The following is an 18268-nucleotide window of genomic DNA, read 5'->3' as shown; positions in this document are numbered from 1 at the left end:
AACCATTCCTATTCTTCAACCACTTTCGTCCGTCTTGTCTTTATCAACGCTGTCAACAAGTTTTGGGAAGTTTTGGGAAGTTTTGGGGGAATCCAATAGAATGTCGGCATTTTGACTTTTCGTGTGTTTTTTAATTCTCAGTTCCTGATATCATCCTTGGCTTTCGTCGTCTTCGCATGTCACGGCAGATGGCTGCAGAACGCCGAGACACTATTCCCGTGCCCAGCAACGCCCAGCGTCCAACGAAAGCTCACCGGGCGGACCAGGACCGATGGAGCCCACAAAGACGGGCAAGTCCATGCAGGGGCGGGCAGTGCCCATCACCACGGGGATCCGGGGTTCACGACACCGCCCACTTTGGGAGCCTCTCTCTCTGCCGTCACAAGAGAAGGACACCCGATTTATCCGCCGAGACGGAAGAAATACGATGGCTTCATTCATTTCCCAGATAGATATCCGGAATAAGTGATGGTCAATCTTTTTTTTTTTTTGTTAACTCACTCTCGATAAGTGATGGTGGTTCTCACAATACGGGCAGACTAAAAAAGTTGCGAAATGACTTTTTACTTTCGGCTCCAACAATGATTGCCGGTACCTACCTACCTTTACCTACCCAGCCTCCTCCCAACAAGCGCCGCCGCCGCCGCCTCGCTCGCTGCATTTGTCTTGTCCCAACGACAATCAATCCCAAAACAATAACCAGGTGAAAGCCAAGCTCCCAAGCCCGTTCCATAAAACCAAGAACCAAGGCGCGCGGAGAGGTGCTGGTGCCAGGCTGCCGTGCCTGCCTTTGGCCCCCTGTTTGCTTTCAAGTCTTTATGGTACATAGCCTGCGGCAGGGGGAAGAATTGCCTGCCCATAGGTTGCCAATTGGCCGTCCGTTTTACCTTTGAAAATGGCGGTTTTCGGGGGGGTTTGTTTCCGCACTTTTCGGGCTGTGTGATTGAGGGATTCCCGGTTGGATTTATCGGAACGCTGTGGTTCACATCCACACATCGTATGCAACATCCCAGCACTTCGCTACCTACGGGGAATCATGGGTAGCGAATGCTATTCCTGGCTTCGCTACAGTGGGGATAGTGGACGCTAGACTCCATAGGAGGTAGGCTGGTAGGGTAGGGCTGATGCTGGCTGGTCGCCTGGACGGCGGCGTGGTTGGCGACTTGGCGTACATAAGTTGGTGGTGGCAGGGGCGTGGATCCTGTTAAAAGCTCGCTGTGTCCCGCCTTTTTTTTTTTCATGAAAGCCAGGAGAGAGAGAGTGACGGTGAACGGTTCACTCTGACTTGGGGGTGTTGTTTTTCCCGTCTCAAGTCTTTCTCATTCCTCTTAGGTATCAACAACACCAAGAAGAAGAAAAATGGTCGGGCTCAAAAACGTCGCCCTCTTCGCGGCGTCGATTATCCTCCCCGCATCAATCACATGGGCCGCTCCCATCATCGAAGTCGAGACGAAGCCGATTCCCGAAAAGTACATTGTGCTGCTCAAACCACATGCCGATCTCGAAGGTCACCTCAGCTGGGCAAAGGATGTGCACGCCAGGAGTCTGTCGCGCCGAGACACGGCCGGTGTGCACAAGGCGTGGAGTGTAGGAAGCAAGTTCAAGGCGTATGCGGGCGAATTCGATGAGGAGACTTTGAAGATCATTCAGCGGGATGAGAGGAATGTATGTCTCACTGAGAGCGCGCGCATCAAACAAACCCCTGAATACCTCTCTACACTACATTACTCAGTCTCACCCAACCAACCCTAACACTCAAACCACCACAACAGGTCCATTCTATCGAACCCGACAAAAGCTGGCGCCTTTACAAGAGCAACAAAAAAGACAACGACGACTCCAACTCTGACAACACCACCATCATCACCCAAAAGCAAGCGCCCTGGGGTCTGGGCTACCTCTCCCACAAGGGCAAGACCTCGTCCGACTATGTGTACAACTCCACCGCCGGCACTGGCACCTACGCCTACGTCGTCGACACGGGATGCTGGAAAGACCACGTCGAGTTCGAGGGCCGCGTGCAGCTCGGCTACAACGCCTACCCCGACTCGCCCTTCATAGACATGGATGGCCACGGCACGCACGTGACAGGTACTCTGATTTCAAAGACTTATGGAGTGGCCAAGAATGCGACAGTTATCTGCGTCAAGGTGTTTCACGGCGGAGGTGTAGGTCTTTTCCTCTCTCTTTTTTTTTTTTTTTTTTTCTCTTAATCTGTCCACCCCAAAGACAGACAACTAACACAAGCCATCAATCACCCATAGTCCGCCAACACCATCGTAATGGACGGCTTCGAATGGGCCGTCAAAGACATTATCGCCAAAAAGCGCCAACGCAACTCCGTCATCAACATGTCGCTGGGGTGCGACCGGTCCGAAGCCTTCAACGCCATCGTCGACGCCGCCTACGACCAAGGCATCCTCACCGTCGTAGCAGCCGGCAACGAGAACCAGCCCGCCGCGCTGGTCTCCCCTGCTTCTTCGGCCCGTGCCTTTAGCGTGGGCGCCATCGACAACAAGAACACGCGTGCGTATTTCTCCAACTATGGTGCCATTGTGGACATTTTCGCTCCCGGAGTAAATATCGTGTCGACGTATATCGGCAAGAAGGACGGGGATAATAATCGGACCATGACCATGAGCGGGACCAGCATGGCGAGTCCCCATGTTGCGGGCTTGGCGCTGTATTTGAAGAGTCTGGATCCGGAGAAGTATGGGAATAGCTCGGATGCGCACAGTGGGTTGAGGGCGTTGGGGGTTCCGGATAAGGTGTGGGATGCGGGTGAGATGAGTCCGAATTTGGTGGCTTATAATGGGGTCCAGGGGTAAGAGGGAAGGTGTAGTAAATGAGGAGACTCCACGAGAGAGCGATGAGGATGCGATTGGAGGTGATGATGGCTGTGGGAAGTACGGTAGTTTTGCGTTGCATAGCATCGGCGTTTGGGGCTTGAATTTGTCTTGAAAGAGGCCTCTGTTCTATATTATCCAGTTTTGATGAGGTTACATCCTTTTTCTCAATAAGAATTGGGGATACAGTCCGATGCTGGTTGATTGTTGTAGCTTGGTACACTAGGCACTCCTAGTTGTACAATATATATATTGTGTGCACTAGAGAAAATATATTTCGAAGAGTCCCAAAGCCTACACGGACAGATTGAAAGGCATTAGCTGGATTTAATACAGTACTTTGAAGGTTAGCGATGGCGTATTCAAGGTTAACTTGTTTATTATTTAGGTATAAAAATGCATAGGAAAGTTGACACGAGGTCTCGAACTAACAAACAAACCAGTACTGGACTGTATGTATATCGTTTTCACGTACTGAATTATCGTGTCACCTCTCATGGTGAAACTCGTCCGTTATCGATGAGTAGGTAGCATCTCATTCAATGACTCGAAGACACCTCGAAAACTGGCTCCATGGGCTTTGGCGACTGGCCACAACTCTCCTATCTACAACCATGGCTGTTAGTCACAAACGCTGTAATTTGTCAGACCGGCTTATATGCTTGGTACCTGCTTGTCAACATCTGACAAGGCATATGCAACTTACCCTTCTTCGCAACGCATGCCACTCACTGTACGCGACCAAGGCAAATCAAACAGTGACGGGCTCATAACTTGATGATGAAACGCAATCAAGGCATGAAACTATAATTGTTGTATGTCTGAATGAAAGCCTCCGGCCTTCATAACTTATCCCAAACCAGACCTTAGCCCATACCATGTGTGTCCTGTATATTACGCCCGCCTGCTCATTTCCCGAACAGTAGTAGCAAGAGTTCCTGCGTGTGAATACGTACATATCTCCGCTCGTTGGTAAAATAGCCGCGCTGCCTCAGCTTCTGCAGCTCGCATCCCGCAGCCTTGCCTGCCGCTCCTGAGCTGCCAGGCTATCTGCCCTTTCCGCAGCGTGTGTGCGCCCGTTCCTGCGAGTCCGATATCGTTCGCTGATTTGGCATGTAGTTTGTCACCCTTGAGGTGACTGAAGTGAAATCTGCCCCGTGGTGTGTATCGCTTTCACGGCCTCAGCTCGCTTATTTCATGATCTGAGCAAACTCGGCATCTGCATGTGATCAAGTTAGCACATCTGCGCATCAATGGCTCCAGTCGCCCGTGCCTGCGGGCTTCTCCTCCTCCTCCTCCTCCTCCTCCTCCTCCTCCTCCTCCTCCTTGTGCTTCAACGGTCCAACGGGCCAAACGCACTTGGCCCTCCTTCGCAGCGCCCAAACCCATACGAACAACAGGGTCAACCTCGTAGAAAAGAAAAAAACAAGACTCACAATCAATCTGCCCGTCCCCATTCTTATCCGCCAACTTGATCATCTCATCCACATCCGCATCCGTCATGTCCTCGCCCAGACTTTTGAGGACGGCCCTAAGCTCCTCGGTCGAAATGGTGCCCGAGTTGTCCTTGTCAAACACCTTGAAGGCCTCCAGCAGCTCCTTTTCGGAATCGGTTTCTTTGACGGACTGCGACATGAGATTGAGAAACTCCTCAAAGTTGATGACGCCGTCCTTGTTGGTGTCGGCCTCGTTGACCAGGTCCTCGAGCTCGGCCTTGGAGGGGTTCAGCCCCAGCTCGCGCATGACGACGCCCAGCTCTTCGGCGGTGATGTCGCCCGTGTGGTCCTTGTCGAAGATGTCGAACACTTCGCGGAACTGAGCAATGTGCTCGGGGGTGAGTGTGGGGTATTTGGGCGTCTGTGGGTGGGTTGATTAGTAGGGTGTTGGAATATCATGATGGTTCGTTGTTGCGCAGGTTGGGTTGGGTTTGTTGCGGTGTTGCTTGGTAATTCCTTCGTTGTGTCGTCGTGAACTGCACTCACCATATTTGCGGTTGCTTGCTGCTGCTGCTTGCTGCTGCTGCTGCTGCTGCTGTGTGTGAATGTGTGTTTAGTGGGGTAAGTATATGGCTGGTCGGTGTCCAGTGTTCGCGATGCTGTAATTCTAGGTAGTGAAATATCAAGCAATATAGGAAGCAGTGACCTTATAATGAATGAGAAGCGCACAAGCACGAATTGAAATTGCGATGAAGGAGGAGGAATCAAGTTTGAGAGATCACCGGTGAAAGTGATGGAGGTGGTGGGATGTGGATGCTGATCAGGGCCCAAGCTGAAACCAGATTCAGGCTCCAGCGAGCTGGTACTACAGTACCATGTACCCGACATACAAGTATGGGCTGAAATGGCGGGGTACCCATCCTGCCGCGGCCGGCAATCAAGTCCTGTGCTAGACATGCGCCCCCAACTGCCCTGCCCGCCCCCGTAGCTGCCTGTGCCTGCCGCAAGTCTCGGGTTGCATAGCCGCTTTCCCCCCTCCCGTCCACTCATGATCGACCAACTTCTTGCGAGACCTGATTTCGAAGATGACAATCGCCGCCTCGAGTCTTGCATTTCACAAGTCAAAGTTCCCTTATAATCCGCCTGACATCACCATCGACAATGCTGGGGTTTCTGTGCTGTCTCGGTCGCACTGAGCCCTAACCCGCTAGATACCTAGCCAAGTCGGACCCAACCGCCCATTGCTTCAACAACCAAATGTCTCCATTGCTAGCAGACGGGATGGTCTCACTCTCTCTCACATGGTGTAAGACAGACTCCACTTTTGACGACAACCGTTGGAATCATCAGTCCCGTCTTCAACATGACACTCCCGAGTACCGACCCCAGTACCGACCAAGAAGCCTTACTACTTGCTTGCCCTGTTCTCTCTTTTCCTGCTTTACCTTGCCCAGTGCTGGTTTTTGAAGGTTGCGACAGTCATGTTGTATTCTGTTCCTTTCGATTCACACGGGCGCATTCTGTGATTGGTTCCAATTTGACCTTGGACGGATCAAGGCATGGACAATGATATAATTGGACGAGTCGTGGGCCTCTTGCAGCGGGTCACCAAGACATATATCTTGTTGCACTTTTATTGCTTGTACTAAAGTCGGTGGTGATCCGGATATTTTTCCAACCCAAAGATGAACAAGATAACCACCATGAGGCCAGCCCCTTGATCCCAGCTCTCGTCGCTACGTCGATAATGATCCGAGTCTTGCCTTCCCCAATCTAACAACGGTTCCTTGCAAACGGCCGCAACCATGGCATCACAAACGTCAACGAAACTTATCTCATGTCATAAGAAGCCAGGAACGACGCCAGCGTCACCCATGCCTGTAAACCACCCACGCAAGCAGCAACACCACCAGGACGACGTCCGCTTCGATCTCGCCGCCATGTCTTTATCCATGTCGCGGAGCTCCCACGTCCAAGCGGATTCATCCAGCCAATTTCCAACCCGCACCTCGTCATGTTCCGACTCCTACACCGAGTCGACGTCATGCTCCGCCAGCCTCTCCGGCCTACCTACACCCGCGACATTGGAGCCATCGCAAACATCACCACCAAAGTCAAACTTGGAATCCGAGGTATCATCATCACCATCATCATCCTCGAAGCCAGCTTCCCAGGAAGCGCAAACAAATCAAGGTCCGCCCTGCAACAACTGTCATCAACCCTCGACGCTCTGTACCGTGGGTCCACTGAATCCAAAGGGGAACGCAGGGCGGAAATACTTTGCTTGTAAGCGGTGTCCGTATGGGTTGGCGTGGGTTGGGTGGGCTGGTGGTGAATCCTTCGATGTGGTTGCGATCGCTGCGAAGGATGAGGGTGTTAATCCCCGTAAGGGTGATCGTGGTGATGGTGTTGGTTCTGTTCCCAGCAATGCTGGCGTTGCCCGCGGTGGTAGTCATGCTGATGGGATGCATGGCACTGGCAGCAAAGAACCGAAAGCAAGTGGAGAAGGTTCACCCGTTACCACCCTTGAAAGAGGGAAGAAATGGGGGATCTCAAGTCCTCCTGGGAGTCTCAGTGAGGAAGAAGCCGATGACAGGCCCAGGTGCTGCTGTGGTGAAGCCATGAAGCTGGATTACGTCGACGTTAGCTGGGATGGTGCTTTATATTCCCTTGACGAAAAAACGATGATGAAGAAGTGGTTCTGGACTTGTACGTACGGGGCTTGCGGGGAGTTCATATGGGTCGGGGATACAGGCCGAGACGGGTTGGCACATCATGGTGCATGCAGGAGCGAGAAGCGGATGGGAGCATCGGTCAGGATATTGTGGTGACAGCGGTGCATATGCCCGTTTGACGTTGCATTTGTTTTTTGTATTGCAAGGAGTGATGTTTTACATATATAGGCGAGGGGCTTCTTCTGGTTCGGAAGCCGATGTTGTGTCCTGCCCTGCAAGGGAAGTGGTGACATTCTCTGTCGGCGGGTTACCTTTCTCAACGTCCTTGTCTGGACGAGGCCGGAGTCTCTTTAAGAGGTTGACTGGGTTTCTGGATGTTGGGGTCTTTATGGCAGCGTTGTTCTGTTCTGCGTCTAGCTCGGAAAGAGGTTTTTCCATACTTCGGACGTTCTTGAAGCTGCGGTATATGGTCACGAGCCAGTACCCAACGACAAGCCATTCACTTGGCTTCGCGTCCTCCCTGCTCGGTTGAGCCCTCGACAATTCCCGGCCCAGGAAGCTCCATCGAGTGCCCCTCTCTTCCATCATCTTCCTGACTAAACGCTGCCTAGGTGCCTCAACTAACAGTGACAGACCGCATCGAATGGAATAGACTGTTGTTTCGAGGTTCGCAACCACCACGTAGGTTGCTAATCCGACGCATATGGTGACAGCGACGAGATTGTTTGCGTTATAGTTCTCGTTGATACTCCACATAGACATGCAAAAGCCCAGCGGCAGGTAGAAGATGCTGACAAATGTCAATAACTTGACATTTTGGCTCAGTCTCGTCGCTTCCCGGGTCTCAATGACACTGCTTGCGTTGAAGAGCTAAGTCTCAGGTCAGTGAATGCCGCGTTGGATAAAGGTTTATGAATGGAACTTGATGACGGGCATATCCAGAGGTCAGACATGTGATGGTTGCGAGGAGATAGTATTGTTCAATGTGCGAGCACTGTCACTGACTTAGGGAAGTTATTCACTTACTCCATCTCTGTACTCGATGATCTTCTGCCTCCTGGATTCGAAGCCTTGGCGAGTGTTCTTTAGACTTTGGATCCGTGAAAGAATGGAAGCCCAAAGTTGATCAACACTCTTGTCAACAACGCCTCGTTCGTTTTTACAGCCCTTGGCTTTGGCCTGCTCGTTCACAGTCACTAGATGTTTCTCGATTCTGCGAAAGTTGTCTTCATTCTCTCTCCAAAAAATCTCCCATCGCTCAATCGTAAAGTCGATATCCTGGATAAATCTTCCAAGGCTATTGATGGCCCAGAAGTAGAGCCTTGAACGAGTAAAGTGCCTATCGTCAAAGAGAAGGCTGTCGTGTTTTCCCGGGTCGAATATGAGCTCACGCTTCGCGTCAAGCTGGTCGAAATAAGGATCGAGTCCCGCCCAGTCTGTGGCTGCTTGTTTCAAAGCACGGTCTATGAAATCCAAGACCCCAGTCCGTAGGCAGACCGACGAATTCCAGAAGGGTTCCCCCTTTTCCCCGGGCAGAGTATAGAAATGAGGCGGGGGCAGAACGAGCATGGTCCAATATGGGCCGCAGTCCTCAGTGCTAGGCGCATCGTAATTGGAGCAGTACATCGTGACACTGAACGATTGGCGGCTGAGAAAGGACCCTTCCTCCAAATACAGAGGGCCATATCCCCAAGATGATTTGTACGGTTCGGGAGACGCGCGATACCACGAGATGTGAAACGTCTCCCATTGCCCTTTCGTCGTGATTGCAGCACCCCAAAGAGGATCCGCCTTCAAATGTTGTGAGACAGCTATCAGTAGATGGCCAACCGATGTCAACCCTGAATCTGGGAAATCATACTCTAATGCAGGGCTGAGTCTGGAAGTGAGGAACTGAACGAATGTGCGAGCCACGTCAGCCCCATCAATGCACTCGAGTCCATTGACGTCGATTATACGATACCAGGGCCTGAAGAAATGGAGTCAAGTTAGTATGTAGTAGACTTGTTGTGGTCTTGATCTTATTCCCCCGGTCCTGCTTTTCTTCGGAATTGTGGTTGTCATTGGTGGCAAGGACGTACCTGATTGTTTGAGGCTCATCAAATCCCAAATAACCCTGGCTCGAAAGATGCGCTCTCACGCGAAGGTATTTTTGAGAACATGCAGCCCAATCAGTGGCTTGCCAATGCTCACGGCTTACCCGTAACATGAAATGCTCACGGTATATCTCCACGGGTATCAATTTGAGATACCTTTCATCGCCCTGGTGCCTGGTTGAGAAACTGTGCCACTGAATATTAGGAAACCGATCCATCCGTTGATCTCTGTTAATCCAGCTTAGGTCAGACGGGTAATAGCAAAAGTGGTTGCCGAGAGTATCATAGTCCCAAATTATGAAAGTGCCAGAGGCTTGGCGTAAGTCTTTCAGGAACTGAGTGGCCTCGAGAAGGTATTCATCCAGCTCTCCAGTTACTTTCAAGCGCCGGAGCGACAGCGGCTCGAAGCAAAGGGGAAGTCTCGCGTCTGCGGGTACGGAATACAGGTTGTTCAGTGCCTCTACTATAGTAGCAGCATGACTGCCGAGCCCCGTCGTTTCTGCGTCGAGTTCCAGTCCACGGCTGTCGCTTGATCGTCGTGTCCTGCTATGAGAATAGGGAACATAGAGATTCCCACTCCGGTGCATTTCCTCTGGAGGGCGTGGCAGAGGTCGCGGTGTTGTCAACTTGTGGTCATCAATGTGATACCACTCTTTGTCCTTGTGGTCATCAACGTTATACCACTCACTGTCATGGTGAGTCTCTCTATCCTTTCCAGTTAGTTCCCACGTTAATGTGAAATTAGGTGGCGCGTCGGCGTAGAGAGCTCGTGACATGTTCCGGGGCTGTTCCCGTTGACCACCTGGCAACGCCAGTGTTAGACCGGAACTTGATCATTATGTAGGAGTAAGAACCTAGAGGTACTGACTATCCTGATCGGCCACAACTTTAACGTCCGGAGGTTTTGTTGCTTCATTGTTTACACGCTGCTCAGCGTCCGTCCTCTTTTCCACTTCCTTTTGATTCAGTTCTAGGAGCGCCTGGAGCAGCAACGAGTTTGTCTTCAAGTGCTCGGTTTGTGCAGCTAGGGTCTCCTTGATGTCTTTGAGAGCATTGACGAGCTCCGCGGCGTGTTCCGTCGACATTTCCAGTGTGCGTCTGGCCTAACGAGCTCATCGATATGAGCATTAAGAGAGTTCTCATGAAAAAATTTTGTTGATGTCTAGAGGGGGAGGAGGGGTAGCTAAGGCATCAGTGTTGCAGTAAAAGTATGTATCCATTGTTACATACCCAATTGTTGCTGTTGGGATGCCTAGCATTGGGGCCAATGCAACCATATCCAGCACGACTCTGGCTCGCTGGCCATCGATAAGGCTACCTATTTTCGCAGTTAGTATGCAGCTGGCCTGCAGACAAGACCGTCAAAATTCTTACTCTCGCGCTACCACATACACTGTGGTGGTACGCCGTTCCTTTCCACAACCACCAAGTCTGTAGGAAGTCACCATCAAGCGTCACTCTCCGAATCACGGCGGGAGAAAATGACCCAAAACAGACTGTACGGCTCAACGACCCCTCGATAACAAGTTGATGATCATGAATCCCTTCTAGTCAAAATGCATTATACCCTCAACTTTCCACCTCGAACCAGCCCTACAAAGGCCAACAACCTATACGCCGTCCCAATGCCAACCATGATCAACATATTAACCCACAACCGATCCAGCTCATATCCCGTTACTTGGGAAGCGATTTGGACATCATACAAATAGTCAAACGGCCTGACCAACTGCCCAAAATACAGCTCACCTAACCACACGCCCGGCCCAGCCCTCCACAACCAGTCAAGATGCCACCTTTTAGCTTCTCTCAAGCTCGGCGCCGCACCACTTAAGATGCCGACAATCAAGCTGACCATCGTCGCCAACAGCGGCGCATCCTCCCGTCTCACCACCATACTCATACAGCTAGCCAATCCGTAGATGCAATACACATATAACAAGTTGGCTAAGAATGCCGTCCAGAACGGAATTACAGGCATGCTAATCAGAAACAACGGAGCAGAGAAGTGCAAGCAAGCCAATGCCATCCTTGGAAGCACACTGATCGTTTTTGCAAGGAAGTATGCCACTCGAGAGTGCCCAGCCTCCGCCTCGCGGCGGTACACGAGCATATCCTCGGAGAAAAGCTTAACGCCTGGCGCGGCACTGGAAAGACCAATGGCTAGGGTGATGAGCATCGCCATCTGCGGGGCCGCAACATAGTCTGCTGAAAGAGACAGGATTTCGTATGGCTTGTTGTACTGGCCTCGAAAGAAGGCGCCATTTTTTGGCTTTTGAGCGAGTCCGAGCAAGACGCCTGCAAGAGTAGAGAGGCCTATTTCGAACCACAAATTGGAGCGGGTGCGGTACTGCTGGAGAATAGAGCGCGATAGGCATAGCAAAGTTTGTCGCCAACGAGGGGCGCCGCGATGCTTCAGGATGCGGGATAGCTGAGGGTTGGAGATGGACAGCATTGAGATACGTGCGCCTGCTTTGAGCTTGCTGATGGACATTAGAGAAGATCGATTGTGGCGGGATGTGTCGGCGTCGCTGCTCTCGCTGCCGGCCAGGGTCATGTCAGATGGGTTTCGGGAGTGACTAGATTGCCAGAACGTATCCACGCTTTCATTGGTCAGGAGGCTCACTCTGGAGCCTTGGGCCCATTGGGCAATGAGAGCATCTTTGGATATATCTCCCTCCTCCTTGTACCGCCGACCATTTCCTGTGATGATATCTGTGATAACGTCGCTGCAGTTGGCACCAGGAGGGAACACAAAACCCATCTGTTCGAAGAAGGTCTTCGCTTGACTCTGAGGTCCTTCGTATATTAGCTGTCCATTTCCGAGGAGGATCATATCGTCCAACATCTCAAAGATCTCCACTCGCGGCTGATGGATGATGACGATAACGGTTATACCGAGTTTTCCAAGAGCCTTGAGTGTGCTCATGATAGAGCTCGCTGAAGTAGCATCGAGACCAGAGGTCGGCTCGTCCAGGAAGATGGCCATGGGAGCAGCCGCCAACTCCATGCCAATACTCACACGCTTGCGCTGACCGCCACTGATGACAGGCTTTCCAACGCTGCCGACTAAGCTGTCACGTACGTGGGAGAGTTCCAGACAGTCGATAACAACATTAACGTGAGTTTCGACATCGGAATCTTTCCAGGTGCGCGGTAACCGAATCTTGGCCGAGTGCATGATGTTCTCGTAGACGGTCAACTCAGGTAAGACAATGTCGTCTTGAGGCACGTACCCAATCAGCTTCTTATACTGCTTGAGCTTTCCCGGGATGCCGTTGACCGTGACGCTGCCTTTGGTATACTGCGCCTTGCCCATGAGAACGTTGATGAAGGTTGACTTGCCAGCACCTGAACCGCCCATTACTGCCGTTAGGCTTCCGCTGTTGATAGATCCAGTGACATTCTGGAGGATTGGCCTCTTGCTGTTTTTGAGTGCAAAGGTCAGTTGGTCGTAGCCAAACGACAGACCAAACTCTGAAGCAGAGGTGGCTTTGCGCATTGAGACGACAAAGGCTCTGATAGTAGGCGAGACTTCGGGGTCAGGGTTGTGGCGGACGGTCTTTCTGTGACTGAGAGGAGGCGCTTGCTCGTGGAGCTGATCGCCGAGACCCCTAAAGGTGTCTTGACGCTCGACTTGGCTCCGCAGCGCTGGCTCGTGGTCGACTTCCTCATGGCGTTTCTTCGCAACCTGCTTGTAACCACCAATGACAGCTGCGAAGTGATTTTGGCGGATGGCGCTGGCGGAGGAATTGCGGCGTCTCTTCCGGATACCGAGATGGATCATCCCAAGGATGAGCAACACGTCTATGACGAGGAGAAGGACAATGGGAAGAAGGTAACGTTCAAAGGACGAGCCCTCTGGGCACCTGCTCCCAACTGCACATGGCGTAGGTGTAGGTGCGCCTGCCTGGCAGTAATGGCCAGATGGACACTTGAGGGTGACCATTCCCTTCTCTTCTCGAGGGCAGTACCATCCAGCCTGGCAGATGACGGGCTCAAAAGGACCCATGCCAATATTGACGCCATTCAGTTTGCAGTCGATGCCCCCTAGTCTGGCAAGCTGGCATTCGGTGATGGGAGTACAGTACTGTGGCAACGAGTTGACGGTGTTGTTTGAACCTGTGAGCAGCGTGTTAAGGTTTGCCAGTAGTCGACAAGGGAGAGGTGAGGGAAGGTATCAGGATCAACGTACAAAGAAACCCATCTTTACACCCATGCTCTTGCCAGTTTTCATAGTCCTGTATCTGAATGGGAACCGCCCCGGGTCTCCAACACGGTGCCGCATCGACCGGTGTCTGATTGGCCCGAATCTCGGCGGCCGCGCGATAGAGTGTGGTCGAAAAGAGGGTGTTGTTCTCCGCTGTGCAGGCGGTATCCCACACATTTAGACCCGGTGTCCTCTTTCCCGTTATCGTAAGTTGTTGCTGGCTGTCATCCCATTCGAACCCTTGTGACGAGTCTGGAGGATACGATGCATCGTAGATGGGGCCGAGAGTGTTGTTGGCTACGAGCTCGAGAGCATCCACATTCCTAGCCTGGAACCACTTTCCTCCCGTGTCTGTTATGTTGAACTGGTTTCCCACACACTGCCACCATACTGTGTCGCCCTTTACAGGTTCTGTTCGAAGTTGGCAAAGACAGGCCTCTGTGTCGAGAAAGCGTGGACCATCGGCATTGTCCACTGGGACGAAAGGGTCTTGAAATACTCCGCGGTGAATGCTAGAGTCGAGCATGGAGGAGAGATCGATTTCGTTGGGTGTCGTCACGTCGTCAACCACGTCTTGTGGTGTTTCTTGGGGTATATCGTGAGCCATTGCTGGCTCTAGCACCCTGTCACGAGAGCCTTTCGTCTGGGCTTCCGTCGAGGAGGGAAAGGGTGCTTTGGCTGTAAACCAGAGGTCCTTCGCACAAGATCATGACGAGTTTTGTACTTTACGCAGTGGATTGGTGTACCACGACGTAAGGTACCAATGACAAGCACGCAGGCTTTCATTCGTAACTGAATGCTATTGTATCTCCATCTTCGGGATCTTGGTGCCGAAGGATTTCCCCCGTCAGCACTAAGGACAACAACGCCTCTATATCCATCATTAGAGTGATGACCTGAGGCTCAGCTCCACATTTTGTTCCCACCGCCTCACGGCTATTCTGAAATCCAGAAATAAATCGGGGAGGAAAAACAGAGCCCGAGTCTTTCTTTGTGGCGAGATCTCTGACTGAAGGACGTGTCATTGGTGGTAAGCCATATCAGAGGACTGAGTGTTTTGTGCCGTAGAATGCAGCCATCACCGGGTTCAAGCCAATGGTGGACAGGCGAACTGCTAGGGGGATGGAGGGGAGTGGGGGGTTTCAGGTCCCACAGGCATGCGGTGGCCAGGCACCGAAATACAAGCCATCCTTATAGGGCTGGGTAGTCAGCGCCTCCTTCGGACTATGATTCCTACCGCTTGGCAGCCGTAGCAATAGCTGATCTCTAGGCTCATAAACCTGCTTGGAATCCGACGTCCAAGTCTAATCTCGTCGGTGGCTTATCTATAATGATCGGCACCGGGCGAAGGCAGAAGCGACTCGATCCACGACTGTACTGTGTAGGACATGGGTTGGTTAGTTGGGTATGGCCACTTGGTATTGGATATGCTCATGTCTTGACAATAAGCAACAGACTGACTGTAATGGACGGTTGTGGGACGAGGAGGAAGGCTCGTCGAGCACGCAGGAATTGATGGTGTCTCTGTCCTGTCAAAAGATGGCACAACGGATAAATCTCGTGGCAGGAAAATAAAAAAAAAAAAAGGAAATCGACCGAACGTGTTGGCGAACCTGGCAAAGAATATTATTTATTCACAACGGGCACCATGAACCACCGCAAGTCCGCTGTCCGGAATTCGCAAGGCAGTTTAGATGGGGTCATTCTTATGGTAACAGCGGGGGGGGGGGGGGGGTATCGATTGCTCTCGTCGTGTGTGGACAGCTCAGACCGATCAAGAGCTGGAATCCCAACGACGGCATGTGGGAGGGCCGCAACACCGGGACTTGAATAACGAGGACATGATGGTCCTGATTGGCATTGAGACGTGGGAAGATGTCAATGTTCGAATTACTCTGTCAGGCGTAAGCAGAGAGCCAGAATGGACAAGGCCAGGAGGAATTCATGGCACACAAAGGAAGAAGAATGTTTCGGCGGGACGTTGGAATATTGAAGATACCTCTACAGCGCTTGGGTGCAACATTCCACTTGCCAGCCAAAGCGGGCTGATTGTGTGCCCAGCCCGGTAGGGGTAGGTGCGGCAGGCAGATGCGGCAGGAAAATGCAGCAAGGGTTTAAAACGGCTGGGCAGCCAAGTCCCACTAACAGCAGCCAGCAAGCTCACTGTTTGGCGTAGGTACAACGTCAACTGAACGCCGCTTCCAATTTTTTGCAAGCTTCACAAGGTGCCTGCTTTCCACGTTCATTTTTGTTCTCTCAATCTTCAACTTATTATCATAATGTGGAAGGCGCAATAAGACGTCTGATTGAGGACTGTTGCGGGGTAGCTCAGTCGAACATGAGTGACCCTTCCTCCCAAGTCTTTTTACTAATGATGCATGGCATTGGGGAGGAAGGAGGTATTCCCAAGTCGTTGAATTACTGCCAACTCGATGCTTGTATAGTTTCGCAAAAGTCTTGCTCTGCTTCTCTTATCCTATCCATACAACCTTCAAAATGAGGCGAACGCGGCAAAGGAAAAGAGAGTAGCCGATTGAAAGATTGAAACTAAGCTTGGAGTGTCAAAAAGATAGCGTGACGGTACCAAAACGCAGAAAGATGGGATTGCCAGGAATCGAACCTGGGTCCTCTCGGATCCGTTGTATGTCGAATTGACCACAACGAGAAGTACTGACCACTATACTACAATCCCTATTGGTTGTTGACAATCGGTTGCAGTCCACTTATTATATTGTCCAGCAAGCACAGTGCAACGCTCATGGTACCTCGCACCATCGACATTATGACAAAGACACTCGACGTTCACATCCCAATAGTCGTTCAAAAGAAATATCAATTCGGTACCGCAAGCTTAAATAACTGCATAATCCCGTCAGTCATAAACATCCAGCCCAAGAACTACAAAGTCAACCCTTAAGCAGCCAACAAACCCTCACTCTCCAACCACCCTCTTAGCGCCGCCTTTACGTCCTCCGTCTGCAACCGCAACTTCTCATTCGCACTCTCCTGCTCTTCCAACTTATTCCCCGCCCCGTCTGCCAAGAAATGGACCTGCAAAAACGCCACAAACGCGCCAATATAATCTCCCTTGTTCAACTTCTCGTCACCCTGCTGGAGAATATCCTTTGAGCTGACATTGGTAACCTCCAGCTTCTTGCCCGTCAGCTCCTCGACGAGTTTGACAAGTTGGTTCTGTGACACGTTGAACGACGCCGTAGCGAGGTACTGGTTCTTGGTGAGGTCGGGGTGGCGCAGGATTTCGGAGACGGTGCGGCCGACGTGAGACCGTAGGGAGGCGGGCCAGAGTTCGTTGCCGGAGTCGACAATGGTTGCCGTGCCGTTCTTGACGTTGATTCCAGCCAGACCCTTGGACAACGCCTACATAAAGTGACGGTTAGTTAAGCGCACCCTCCCACGTAGGTACACAGGCAGAGAGAGGGAGGATCATGATTGGAACATACCGAATCAAAAAAGAGCCCCGTCGACAACCCAGTCCAACTGATATCTCCCTCCTTGCTAATGAGGTAATCGACCACCGCCCTCTTTCCTTCCAACAACCCCCCAAGCTTCGTCTTCTCCACCCCTTCCTTGCGCGTGTGAACTCCAAACTCGCTCGGCACGAATCTCTTCACGCCCGCTTCGATAGCCGCATCAATAACCTTCATTTGCTCTTGCACTGCACCGGTAGCGATGGTCGAGACCACGGCGTCTTGGCCTTGGAAAGCGGAGGCCAGGGAGGAAGGGGAGGAATAGTCGACTTCAAGGAAGCGGACGGGGTATGGGTCGAAGGTGGGACGCGGGGAGGAGGAATTGGCGCGGGTGAGGATGGTCACGGTGAAACCGCCGACAAGGAGGCCGCGGACTATGTGGGTGCCTATGTTGCCTGTGCCCTATTTATGGGTAGAAAGGATGCTGTTAGATCGCTGGTCTTATGGGCGCCGGATGGAGGAGGAAAGGAACCTACACCGAGGACAGCGACGGTGTTGATGGTGGAAGACATGCTGTACGGTCGGTGATTCGAGTTGCTCAATATGTGTATTCGGTCAGAGGTATCTCGATACGTAAGGTATCTGCTTGCAAGCTTTTGGTGTTGCTGGATCAAGACGGGACTGGCGAGTGTTCTTTGATGTTGAAGGTGGCAAGATGCACGTTCGACCCTGACTGAACAGTGACCACGAGGCCACTTGCCCGATTCTTATACTTTCCCCTCTTTCCATTTTTCCATCGACATGCCGCTCTTGTGAACCGCGATCAAAGACATCATTCCCTGATAGTCAGGCATTATGCATCATGATGTTGCAAAATTGGCTCGAAATGGCATGCATGCTCCAGGGGAGGGTTGTACCCACCGGTCCAGGTACTGTGCTTGGCCAATGAGAGAAAGGCACAGGACTAAGACGGTTCGAGACGCAAGCCCATTGAGGACCCCTCATCTTTGCAACGAATCTGCCGACAATGTGTGGCAGCTTATCAATTGCGTCTTCATTGACCCAATTTCGCAACGAGCACGAAAGAGTAAGTGGTGTGTAGTGTGAGTTAGCCTGAATCCCGATCGTCGTATTCGTTACTGTCAATGTCGGTTCAAGGAGGGATAGCAACCTTCCACTCAACTAAGCAGCTGATGGAGCGGCAACGAAACCGAGTGTAACCCCCCCGCCGACATGTTACATCTACATCACATCATGTTGGCCAGCGTATCAACGGCCACGGTTTCAATTGGAAGCCGCCAGAATGTTCCAAGCCATTAATCCAATACCGTATCAACCCATTAAGAGTGTAATCCCCTCAAAATGCAAATATCTCCCTGTGTAAAGACATTGGCCAGGATTTGCACTTATGGAGGTCCGATTTTTGGTGGGAGGAAACATTTATACCCACTTACCGGGGCTGAGAAGGCCTACTCTTTTGGTATCGCCGGGCGCTCTTGAGTGGCTAGAAGGTGCTTTGTGGTCTGTGCACCAGATCCCCTAAATGCAAACACCTACAGAGTGCAAAGGAATCTAGC

The 18268-nt window shown here is 51.7% G+C and overlaps 6 protein-coding genes and 1 non-coding gene across 7 annotated transcripts; 2 read left to right on the top strand and 5 right to left on the bottom strand.

Annotated features, from left to right (window-relative positions):
* Nucleotides 1-1183: 1183 nt before the first annotated feature.
* NCU06949 (subtilisin-like proteinase Mp1) lies at nt 1184-3163 on the top strand. The gene is made up of 3 exons (XM_953126.3): nt 1184-1665; nt 1773-2168; nt 2265-3163. The coding sequence occupies exons 1-3, from the start codon at nt 1360-1362 to the stop codon at nt 2826-2828; spliced, it is 1266 nt and encodes a 421-aa protein (XP_958219.1). The 5' UTR covers nt 1184-1359; the 3' UTR covers nt 2829-3163.
* Nucleotides 3057-5102, bottom strand: NCU06948 (efhand domain-containing protein). Its single transcript, XM_953125.3, has 3 exons — nt 4829-5102; nt 4283-4703; nt 3057-4065 (listed from the first exon to the last, which is right to left on the bottom strand). Exons 1-3 carry the CDS (start codon nt 4829-4831, stop codon nt 4037-4039), a joined length of 453 nt encoding a protein of 150 aa, XP_958218.3. The 5' UTR covers nt 4832-5102; the 3' UTR covers nt 3057-4036.
* Nucleotides 5103-5535: 433 nt separating this feature from the next.
* Nucleotides 5536-10138, bottom strand: NCU12040 (hypothetical protein; the record flags this gene model as incomplete). The annotated part of the gene is made up of 4 exons (XM_011397030.1): nt 5536-7827; nt 7984-8926; nt 9039-9855; nt 9922-10138. The coding sequence occupies 4 exons, from the start codon at nt 10136-10138 to the stop codon at nt 7174-7176; spliced, it is 2631 nt and encodes an 876-aa protein (XP_011395332.1). The 3' UTR covers nt 5536-7173.
* On the top strand, nt 6088-7136 carry NCU10703 (hypothetical protein; the record flags this gene model as incomplete). Its single annotated transcript, XM_001728114.2, has 2 exons — nt 6088-6924; nt 7071-7136. The coding sequence occupies 2 exons, from the start codon at nt 6088-6090 to the stop codon at nt 7134-7136; spliced, it is 903 nt and encodes a 300-aa protein (XP_001728166.2).
* A 427-nt stretch (nt 10139-10565) lies between the features above and the next one.
* Nucleotides 10566-14831, bottom strand: NCU06946 (hypothetical protein). Its single transcript, XM_953123.3, has 3 exons — nt 14725-14831; nt 13249-14640; nt 10566-13175 (listed from the first exon to the last, which is right to left on the bottom strand). The coding sequence occupies exons 2-3, from the start codon at nt 13868-13870 to the stop codon at nt 10615-10617; spliced, it is 3183 nt and encodes a 1060-aa protein (XP_958216.2). The 5' UTR covers nt 13871-14640; nt 14725-14831; the 3' UTR covers nt 10566-10614.
* A 1031-nt stretch (nt 14832-15862) lies between these two features.
* Nucleotides 15863-15955, bottom strand: NCU15343. The gene has a single exon. It is a non-coding gene; the product is annotated as a tRNA-His (tRNA).
* Nucleotides 15956-16079: 124 nt separating this feature from the next.
* Nucleotides 16080-17827, bottom strand: NCU06945 (hypothetical protein). Its single transcript, XM_952958.2, has 3 exons — nt 17228-17827; nt 16725-17153; nt 16080-16641 (listed from the first exon to the last, which is right to left on the bottom strand). The coding sequence occupies exons 1-3, from the start codon at nt 17261-17263 to the stop codon at nt 16177-16179; spliced, it is 930 nt and encodes a 309-aa protein (XP_958051.1). The 5' UTR covers nt 17264-17827; the 3' UTR covers nt 16080-16176.
* Nucleotides 17828-18268: the final 441 nt, after the last annotated feature.

This window comes from Neurospora crassa, linkage group VII, assembly GCF_000182925.2.
Source record: "Neurospora crassa OR74A linkage group VII, whole genome shotgun sequence".
Classification (NCBI taxonomy): Eukaryota; Fungi; Ascomycota; class Sordariomycetes; order Sordariales; family Sordariaceae; genus Neurospora; species Neurospora crassa.
Note: the sequence above shows the minus strand (reverse complement) of the source record. Positions and strands in the feature narration are given on the sequence as shown.